At 37.9% G+C, this 11,395-nt stretch overlaps 1 protein-coding gene across 1 annotated transcript; it reads right to left on the bottom strand.

The window, feature by feature from the left end:
- Window positions 1-489: 489 nt before the first annotated feature.
- LOC140622078 (annexin A2-like) lies at window positions 490-3,102 on the bottom strand. The gene is given in 3 exon segments (XM_072807620.1): window positions 490-1,364; window positions 2,630-2,869; window positions 2,872-3,102. Coding segments are annotated over 3 exon segments (1,095 nt in total). The 5' UTR covers window positions 3,073-3,102; the 3' UTR covers window positions 490-710.
- Window positions 3,103-11,395: the final 8,293 nt, after the last annotated feature.

The following is an 11,395-nucleotide window of genomic DNA, read 5'->3' as shown; positions in this document are numbered from 1 at the left end:
GATTGTTTAAGATTTTATATGAAAAAAATATGTTTTATTTCATTATTTGCAATTTGTATGCCTTTTATTTATCTTTCTTTGTTGCACTGGCTAGCAATTCTAGTATTATAATCCATGCAGTGAGAAAGAACAACATTGCTTTTCTTGATCATTGGGAGAAAGAATTGAATCACTCACCCATCACAGAGGATTTTTGTTGTAAATTTTTGTAGATGTCTTTTTATTAGCCTTATTAAGTTTTGCCTATACTTAATTTAATGAGAGGTTCTTTTTTATCATGAAGGGATATGAGATTTTGTCCAATAATTTGTTTGGATCCATTGATATGATCGTATGCTTTCTTATTTAGATCTATTAAAATGGTGAAATGCATTTGATGTATTTTTTAATGTTGAATGAACCTTACATTTTAGGAAAAAATTCTACTTGGTCATGGGAGAGGGCTGAGAATTAAATTTAATATTTTATTGAAGTTTTATTTTATTTTTATATAATGTAAAAATTCAGTTTATTCATCTGTTTATGACACAGTATACAAGAGGCAAAGTGTTTCACATCATAGATTTCACTTCCAACTCCTTGGAATGTTTATTTTTTTGAAGGAGAGACTAGACCTGAGAGGCAGGCAATGCTTAGGCAACTAAAATAAGGATAGGGAGGGGGCTATGCTAACACCATCCTCACAAGGATGGGTATAAGGGGACTGTTAGTCACAAGCTATTTTCTAGAACTGTTACCTGCAAACAAAGGGGCACCACTCTTAGACACTCATGCCGTGATGGGCTTCTGTCCTCCCTGCCACACAGGTACAGCAGTGCTTTCTGGTAGTCGCCCTTGGTGTCTTGCTGGATGTAGTAGTACAGGTACTTGCCGTACTTTCTCTTGAATTCAGACCTAATTTTCAACATGTCCATTTCACTGTGAGAGACCATGATTCTAATCAGGACTTTATCATGAGTCCCCTTGCCCTTCATGGAGTCGTACAGTTGGTCAGCAAAATACAGGGGCTTATTCTGAACGCACTGGACCAGGTTCAGGAAAGCATTTTCCAGGTCTCCTTTGACCTCCTTCTTGATGCTCTCCAGCATGTCATAAGGGCAGTAGCTCTTGTACCTTTCAAATATTTTCTGGAGGTGACACACACTCCTCTCAGTCATGATGCTGATCCATTTGGGCACATCAGTTCCTTTCCTCTTCATTCCAGCATCATAGAGATCCTGGGCATCTTGGTCAATCAGTTCATAATTGATGACAGAGCCATCCTCTGCTCTTCTACCCTTTGCAAGGGCAACCATCAGCTTGCAGAAGTCATCAGATGTGTCAGAAATGATGTCCTTCTCCAGATCGGTCTTGTAGAGGTCTTTTTTTTTTTTCTTTTTCTTTTTTTTTTTATGGGCAGAATTAGGACTAAGGACTAAAATCGAAGTAAGTTCTTAGATTTTGTTCTTCAGCAAAGAGTGGTGTTAGAAAATGCACTGTGAGAGAAGAACATTCCATTTTGGGCCTAGTCCAGAAATACTCACAAGGGTCACTTACACTGACCTTATTTTCCATTTGAGTTAATCTGTGGGTAGCAAGTCACACCCTGTTACCAACCAGATCTTTCTAAGGATCTTAAAATATTCAAATTGGATTTTTTTTCCCCAAACCCCTGAGACTCACAGAAAAGTTACATATTAGACCAGAGTCTAAGCTACACCTCCCTGTTGGAACTCAGTAAAACAATGGCATGCCTCCTTGTTGGGAGCACCTACCTGTGATCTCTGTTGCAGATGAATTAACTGAGTTAATTAATTTAATGAACTATTTTTAGTTTAAACTAAAAGGAATCTTAGATATAAAGTTTCATTTCTGAGAGGCCGTGTTGCATTCTGCGGCTAGGAGAGAAGCCTCTTATTTCATACAGAAATACACCCAGTGCTCATCCCGTCAAGTGTCCCCCTCAGTGCCTGTCACCCACTCACCCCCACCCCCTGCCCTCCTCCCCTTCCACCACCCCTAGTTCGTTTCCCAGAGTTAGGAGTCTTTATGTTCTGTCTCCCTTTCTGATATTTCCCACACATTTCTTCTCCCTTCCCTTATATTCCCTTTCACTATTATTTATATTCCCCAAATGAATGAGAACATACACTGTTTGTCCTTCTCCTATTGACTTACTTCACTCAGCATAATACCCTCCAGTTCCATACATGTCGAAGCAAATGGTGGGTATTTGTCATTTCTAATGGCTGAGTAATACTCCATTGTATACATAGACCACAGCTTCTTTATCGACTCATCTTTCGATGGACACCGAGGCTCCTTCCACAGTTTGGCTATTGTGGACATTGCTGCTAGAAACATCGGGGTGCAGGTGTCCCGGCGTTTCATTGCATCTGTATCTTTGGGGTAAATCCCCAACAGTGCAATTGGTGGGTCGTAGGGCAGGTCTATTTTTAACTCTTTGAGGAATCTCCACTCAGTTTTCCAGAGTGGCTGCACTAGTTCACATTCCCACCAACAGTGTAAGAGGGTTCCCTTTTCTCCGCATCCTCTCCACCATTTGTTGTTTCCTGCCTTGTTAATTTTCCCCATTCTCACTGGTGTGAGGTGGTATCTCACTGTGGTTTTGATTTGTATTTCCGGTCTTGTAGACTCTGTTAATTTCCTGAAGTTCTTGGTTGGTCCTTGAGCAGATGATCTCAATGAGGGAGTCCTCATCAGTCTCCAGCCCCTTCATGGAGGCTTTCAGTTCAGAAGCGTAGTACTGAGCAGGTGTTTTCAATAGGCCCAAAATCACAGTCTCCAGGTGGCCGGCCAAGGCTGACTTCAATGCTGATGCAAGTTCCTTTTTGGTCCTTCTCTGGTAGGCAATGGCAATGTCCTGTCTCTCTGTTCATTGCTGCGGTTGGTCAAAATGTTGACAATGGTGATCTCATCCACACCTTTGGTCTTGATGGCTGTTTCAATGTTCAGAGCATCACGCTCAGCATCAAAATTGGTGTATGCTTTGACCGACCTGTATGCACTCAGGGGTGTGAAATGATCACCCTCCAAGCTGAGCTTGCAGAGAATTTCGTGAACAGTAGACATTTTGAAGGAAGCTGGGCTGTGCGCCGAGATCCGCGAGCATCCCTGGTTGCAGAGCCTTTATTGAAGTTTTAAACTGAATCCCAACATGTGAAATTGACCAGAAATTATGGAATGTGCAGGAAGTATTACATGATAAGAAGGATAAATTCAACAAACATAGGTGAAGATAGTGCGGGAAAATTAAAAGCGTTTCATGATATACATCATTGATTGAGTCAGGACCACCACATAAAGCAGTATACTTATACACAAACATAGGTACTTGCACAGTAAACACTCATATGCACAGATACACACTCATATAAACATGTGAAAATTGAATACCACACAGCAGTTAAGAAGAATAAAGTACATCCTTGTGTTAACATGGATACAGCATGATGAAATATTATTTAGAGTAAGAAGACAGTTGTAGAATGAGGCAAATCGTACCCCACCACCTATGCAAAGTTTAAACATAGCATAAAACTATTCTACTCTGTGTGTGTGTGTGTGTGTGTGTGTGCGTGCGCGTGTGTTAGTTTAGGAAAGTCTGCAGGGTCACAGAAGTGAACATGCACACATGTACATGTGTACACATGTGTGTATGTGGAAATGGACTAAATGCACAGACACCAAACCAATAATGACGATTTGCATCTGGGACAGAAGAGATTTAGATTAGGGTGGTCAAATGGACTATGGGTTTATTTGTAATATATTGATGTTTTAAAATATGAATCTTTAATATGTTACTTACACAATTTTCAAAGTATACATATATTCTGGGGTGCCTGCATGGCTCAGTTAGTTAAGTGTCCAATCCTTGATCTCTGCTCAAGCCCTGATCTCCGGGTTCTGAGTTCAAGTACCATATTGGGCTCCATGCTGGGTGTGGAATCTACTTAAAATCTATTTTATTTTTTTTATTTTTTTTTAATATATTTTAAAACACTTGAATATATGGTCAAATGCTAACAGTGGTTAAGTCCCTATGGCCAGAAGATGAGCAACTCCTCATTTTCTTGCTTAGTTTTCTATTTAAAATAGGAATCATCATAAAATGGTTATTGTCAAAAAAGAAGCATTATGCAGTCCAAGTGATAATACACACTGATTTTTTTCACAGGCACAATTTCACTGTGAAGTTAGTTGTTATGTAGCTTGCATGAAATATGGGATTGTGGAATGGTCCTTTATGGAAAGCTCTCTGCTTTTCCTTTATTGTGACCCGGCCCCCCAGGTACAGTCCTCTATGATCTCTCCTGAAATGATCCCTCCTCAGTTGGGATTTTTCTTTACCTCTCTGTCTAAAAATGGCACCCAACCTTTCCCTACTATGTGTGTAACTGACTATTATATTATCTCCTATACCATCTCAACACCATCTGATCCTATAAATACACTTTGTCCATTTCATTTTCCAGACTTCATAAGGTAAAGCCATATGGACAGAGACTTTGTATGTTTTCTTCATTGCTATATTTTCTTTGTCAGGAACATCGTATGGATTACATGGGCATGCAAGAAATGTTTCTAAATGAATTATAACTTTTTATTTCTGAAGCCCCTCATGTACAACTACCTCATCGTGCACAGTGTGCCACGGTCCCCTTCTCAAGGGGCCTCTGGCCACCAAAGTCCTCCTCAACAGTGTCCAGCAGATGATTAAAACGCCTTTAGCACAAATGTTTCTCTGTTTCACAGGCCAAAAATTACCCACCAGTAAACTGAGGATGACAACTGCTCCCCTAAAATTGTTCGGAAAGCAGCCCTCCCCTCCTAAAATTGTTTTATTTGTTCAGCTTGTATCCAGAATTCAGACTAGCCTTTCAATTTTTTATATCTGATGTTTGAACTAGCTTCCTATGAAGGAGAAAATAATTCATAATTGAGCCCTATTGTCTTTAAGAAAATGCAGGTAAGAGCAGTGATTGGAGGGAATGGATCCTGTTCACTGTTGTAGACACACCACCTTCCAGCCTCCTGGCAGATCTCAGAGTGATGCTAACACAGAGAGATCATCTATGATAGGAGGACTTAATCTCATTCACCAGAATGGGGGTTAGGGGGAAGGGGGGGGAGGACATTGCCGATGTTTCTATGTATTTGTTATTAAGTATCTCAGATTAGCCATATATAATCAGAGTTCCATTTATCCTTGGTTGATCAACTTTTGACCATTTCGAAAGCTATCGAAGTTTTTACAATTACCAAAACTGGCTCAAAAAACAGTAAAGCTCATTGAGTGAACATAATTCTAACTGTAGTCGTAGGCATGATCAAACAGAGACGGCTTGGCTACCAATTCTTCAGAAACTTCCTTCGAAACATTAAAAGGGAAAAAAAAATGTTACAGGACACATGCAACTCAGAAACATGGAGCGTAACTGACAGAGGTAAATCCATTCTTCCACTACAATCCACCAGCCTGAGATGCCATTTTCAGGGCAAACAGCTTTACCAAAGTCATACAACTTCTCGTGGTGGTCACAAGAAAAGATTTTTATTTTGAACAAACCCAAGATTGGCCAACTTCTGATGTTTTCAAACAAGCCTTTGTCAAACAAACAAATAAACAGGCAAACAGCACCTCTTTCTCCCAACGATAAACAAACAACAAAAACATAACACATTTATTTTTCTCCAGCATGAACAGATGAAACACTGGCTTCACTTTGCTTTCTGCTTCAGTTTGTACTACAAACCACATCTCTTCCCACTTGCCAATGAAATTGCAGTGTTGTACTTAAAGGTATTTTGTTTCCTTTTTTACATTTTATGACCTCAGGCAGATTCAATACAAACAGGCATATCTATATAGCTGAGAAAAAAGGGAGAAGTTTCAAATTTTAAATGCTCAGCCTCAATCTCTCCTCGAGCCTATCTCCTGCCTCCAAAGGAAGAGTCTAGAGGGTTGGCTTTTATGTGCAGGGTTAGGAGAAGGGATAGATGTAGATAAAAGCTTGCTACAAGCAAGACTGGATCAGTCCATTAAATTGCTTTGAAAAGCAACCCAAGGTCATTTTGCAGATTAATGTCCTGAGATTGGAGAAGGGTCCTGTTGAGTGAGGTGGGACAGAGCTGCTGACAGGCCACAGGGCACTTAGTGGTGTTGAAAGTAGAATTATTCCTGGATGAATTTGAGGTGGCTGACTTGGGCTAGCAATAGGATCGCTGTGATACAAGAGCCAAACTGTGGAAGGAGCCATGATGTCCATCAACAGATGAATGGATAAAGATGTGGTCTATATATACAATGGAATATTACTCAGCCATCAGAAAGGATGAATACCTACCATTTACATTGACGTGGATGGAACTGGAGGGTATTATGCTAAGTGAAGTAAGCCAATTGAAGAAGGACAATCATCATATGGTTTCACTCATAGGGGAATATAAGAAATAGTGAAAGGGATTATAAGGGAAAGGAGGGGAACTGAGTGGGAAAAATTAGAGACAGAGACAAACCATGAGAAACGCCTAGCTCTGGGAAATTAACAAAGGGTTGCGGAAGGGGAGGTGGGTGGGGGATGGGGTAACTGGGTGTCGGACACTGAGGAAGGCACTTGATGGGATGAGCACTGGGTCTTATACTATATGTGGGCAAATCAAACTTCAGTAAAAGCAAATGAAAAATATTTAAAAAAAAAAAAAAAAAAGGATCCCTGTGATATGGTCCAAATGACCCCATGAGCATTTGACAAAAATTTGACATTTTTTGAAGAAACTCAGCCATTATGCAATGCAATTACATATATGTTACAGCCTGATGGCAGAGTCTGTTTTCCCTAAATATTTTATCAATGATTCTAGACGTCATGGCACACCTCCTGATGCTCCACAAAACCTCAACACCATCCTACTAACAATCCATTGGAATAAAACAATAGTTCAATGATCTGATATATGACCTTTTTTTCCTGCACAAGGATGATTTTTCAAGTAGCAGCTAAAATTTGATAAAACACAATTACATGATTAGGTGGATCCCCTAGAACCATCTGGACTTGAAAGTTAAAACTACAACTAAAATTTAATCTTCCTTGCTTTTACTGATCACATGGTCAGCTAAGTGGAATTCAGTATGAATAATTCCATTAATTTTTCACGGAGCCACAGCTTGACTAGGTCACTCTTGCCCATGCTTTGTTGCACTTTTTCTAACACTGTCATCTTTAGAGTTTTAGGCTCAGATTTCAAAACCTGAATGAATGTGGTTGGGATGTTTTGGCAACTGGATGCTGAAAGATAAAGCCATCTGTAAAATAAATTGTTTTAAAACAAGTTAACTATTTGTCTATTGACCTGTCTTTAAACCTTTAACCTATTTCCTTTATGCAAACTTAGGTCTTAAATTCTCTGTTGTGTTCAGAATCAGCATCTGCAGAACTACAACAAATTTTATGAAAATTCTCATAACATGAATTTTCTCTATTGCATACATTTTATTTAAAACTCGTCCACTAAAGTTCATTTTCCCATTCTGATTGCACCAGTTTCCTATTGCTACTATAATAAAATACCACAAATTTCGTAGCTTACATCGACACAAAGTTATTATCTTACAGTTCTTTAAATCAGAAATCCAACATGGGCCTTCAAGGCTAAAATGAAGGTGTCAGCAGGGCTACCTTTTTTGGAGATTCAAAGGGATGATCCATTTCTCTACCTTTCCCTGCCGGTAGAGGTCACTGCCATCTCTTGTCACCTGGTCCCTTTCTTCTATCTTCAAAGTCAGCAGCAGAAAAGTCCTCAAATTTCCTTTCTCCTACTTCTCTTTCTGCTTCCTTCGCTCAATGAAAGACCTTTGTGATTATATTGGGGCCCACCCAGGAAAGCCAGGATCTTCTCCCTATCTTAAGGTCAGCTGATTAGCAACCTTAATTCCACCAACTTCCTTAACTCCCAGTCACAGATTTTGGGAATTACAATGTGGATATCTTCAGGGACCATCATTTGATTGACCACACTACTAACCTTCAACTTTTCTTGTAATATCCAAAATCTGCATCACATTTTTTTTCTGTTCACCACCCTCCATGCCCCAGTGAACAATTGCTTTATATGCTTTTAGAAATTTATTACATATTTTGTGGTATTTCTGATTAACTGTGACATACCATTTAGTAATTTAGAGGTCCTAATTCTTTTGTAAACATTATGAAATACACTGTTTCTGAGCTATATCTCATTTTATAATTCAATTATGTTGAATAAGGCTGTGACTTACATTCAGAAAAAAATAAGTAAGCAACCAAAAGACATTTGACAGTCATTAAAATTTTCATGAATATTATAACTGAAGTTAACCAGAGTTTAAAACCCTGGTTGATAGAACTGTTTCTCAAAGTTTTGCAACTTTGAAATAGTTCCTCTTGTGTTACTACAATGATCTATGAGATAAAATAGAAAATTTTCAACTGTGTAGAAGATTTGAACAAAAAACTAAGAGAAAGATTTCTGAGACTGGAATGCCTGTCAAGGGGTTAAGCAAGACACAAAAAGTAGAACACAACTGGGAAATGCACTCAATACAATTTCCTGAAATTTTGAAGTGCCTGGGTGGCTCAATCTGTAAAATGTTTGATTCTTGGTTTTGACTCAGGTCATGATCTCAGAGTTCTGAGATTGAACCCAGCATCTGCTCTGTGCTCAGTGCAGAGTCTGCTGCAGATTCTCTTTCCCTTTCCCCCTCCTTCACTCTCTCTTTCTCTCAAATAAATAAATAAAATCTTTTTTTAAAATTCTGCAGTTTCACTGGCTAAGAAGAGTTAATTAGCTCTGAGTTAGAGAATGTATAGATAAGCATAGAAAAGTTTAGCAATACATCCATTTATCAGAAATTATGAAGAAGGGAATGTATCTCCCAAAAGAGAATGCTTTGTTAAATGAAAAAAAAAAAAAGAAAGAAAGAAAGAAAGGAATTGTATGTGCTCTATGTTCCCGATACTGAAAGCATATTTCCATTGAAAATATAATGTTGCAGAATCTGATTAAGTAAAATACATTTTTTTTTTTACCATAGCATTGGTAAATTAGGCATCGTGGTTGTCTTATTCCAAAGCACTAAGTTTGTTATTACAGTGATATACTCCTGCTGCTTTGCTTATCAACCTAGAAAATCCATCATGCAGAGCCCATTTTTCAAGCAAGTCTAAATCTTTTCTTTTACATCACCAGCCATGTTCACGCTAATGCAGTTCTCTAAGCAAAACCACCAGGTCAGAAACACAGACCACAGAGCAGAAATAAACAGCCTGGTAACAAATGTGTATTCCTGAACATTAAAGATATTTATCCAGAGTTAAGCATAAAAGAAGTCTATTTATGTAATCTGGAAAATTCAAAACACAGATGCTTTCTATGGACAATTCTTGAATAAAAATTAAATTAGGCTGTTTAGTATCAGGTTTCAAATCCTCCTGCAAGCCTTGTGAGGCCTGATATTGTACTTATCATATATGTCAAATCAAAGTTGACTTGCATTTGTAACTCTCCCTTATGTTTTTATGAGCTGTCATTTGATCTTGCCATTATTTCATATGTTCAATTCATTGATCTAAATTTTTATGATCTCACTCAAAAGATCAATGACATATCATGAATTTAACTTCAGGATAAATCAAGTCAGAACCCAAAGTTTTTTGTTATTACTGCTGTCATCTTAGCAAAGTTGATACAGGAGCATTTCCTATGGGTGTCTAGTCAGCAAACCAGGAGCATGTCTAAAATATTTTTCCTCTTAAGTGTAAAGAGAGCATCTTTAACATTTGTAAAAACAGTCATTTTTTCCCCTACGGGCATTCCTTCTCCCAAGATGAATGAAGCTAGAGACCTGGGAAAGATAGGAAGAACTTTTTTTTTGGCGGGGAGAGGTGAACATTAAAATGTTGATATGTAAAAAATAGTGCAAGTATCTTTGGAAATAGTTGTAACAGAAAGATTGAAGTCATGACAATAGGCTGGCATACTTCTTAAACATACACTGGAGAGTTGATATAAATATGTTCAGGAATCAGTGGGTTTTTCTCCTTGTTGTTGTTCACTGGCTTTAGATACATAAGAAAAGAGTGCAAAGGTATAAAAAAGAAATAACACTCCCCTTCTCCTGGCCACTCATTCTACTTTTCCCCAAGAGGATGAAAGAAAATACACATGGCTTGTCCATATGTCTGGCTGGGGAAAGAGAATGTAGAGTGTTCAGTATCCAGTGGCTGAAAGTACAATCACATAATCTAAAACACCCAGAAATTTATCTCATAACCATTCACAATCTCTTACAATTGTTTTAAGGTGAGAAAGTTGTAAATATTTGTCATTTAGATTTACACAGAAAAATATGTCAAAATTGATCATCTAAAAAAATCTCACAGTGGTAGAGTGTTCTTTCTCTCTTTTTCTATTTTATTTTTTTTAATTATTTCTTAAAGATTTTATTGATTTATTCATGAGAGACAGAGACAGAGAGAGAGAGACAGACAGACAGACAGACAGGCAGAAACACAGGCAGAGGAAGAAGCAGGCTCCATGCAAGGATCCTGATGTGGGACTCAATCCCGGTCTACAGCAGTTCACCTATTTCAAAAATTTGGAATTCTGTTCATTTGTTATTCTTAAGACCACCTCAAATTTAAAGGCTACCTTATTGTACGCTTAAAGTGTATTATAACAGCATGGTAGTTAATAAAACACTATTCTTTTTCTTTTGAAAAAAAAAAATCATGCCCTGGGCTGAAAGCAGGGCTAAACCATTGAGCCACCTGGGCTGCCCCTTTTTTTCTATTTTCTACGTGACTATATGTTTATTAACTTTATTGGCACATAATTCACATAAAAGTAAAATCAACAGATTTTTAGTTATATACAGATTGATGATTTTTTGGCAAATACAAAATTTTTTAATAAAAGAGATTACTTTTATTTAAATAAAACAGAAAAGATAAATGTACATCCTACACATTGTCACGATTTTAAAAAATAATACAACAAATATATCTCTCGAGATATATCTCTCGAGGGTAAAAGAAGTTCAAGACCATGAGGTGTGATTTTCCCCATTCAATAAATCTTTGGGATCTGACTCTTCCCAGCTATTAAAATTCCCAAGACCTTGCTCAGGTTTGTGACCTGTTCCTTATCATCTGGATCTGTAACAAAGATCTGAGAAGGAAAGAAAAGGAGCATGAGAGGAAATTACAAATGAGAGAACTTTTAACAACATTAACAAAGCTTACTGTACCACATTCATAATCTAGAAACACCCTTACTCAGCCCTGGATCTTCAAATGTAGTGGACCAATGGCAGAAAGGCAGAGAAGAGACAGCAACAGTCATCCACTTT

The sequence above is a fragment of the Canis lupus genome, chromosome 1, assembly GCF_048164855.1.
Source record: "Canis lupus baileyi chromosome 1, mCanLup2.hap1, whole genome shotgun sequence".
NCBI lineage: Eukaryota > Metazoa > Chordata > Mammalia > Carnivora > Canidae > Canis > Canis lupus.
The sequence above is the reverse complement of the archived record's forward strand: the minus strand, read 5'-3'. Positions and strand labels throughout refer to the sequence as shown.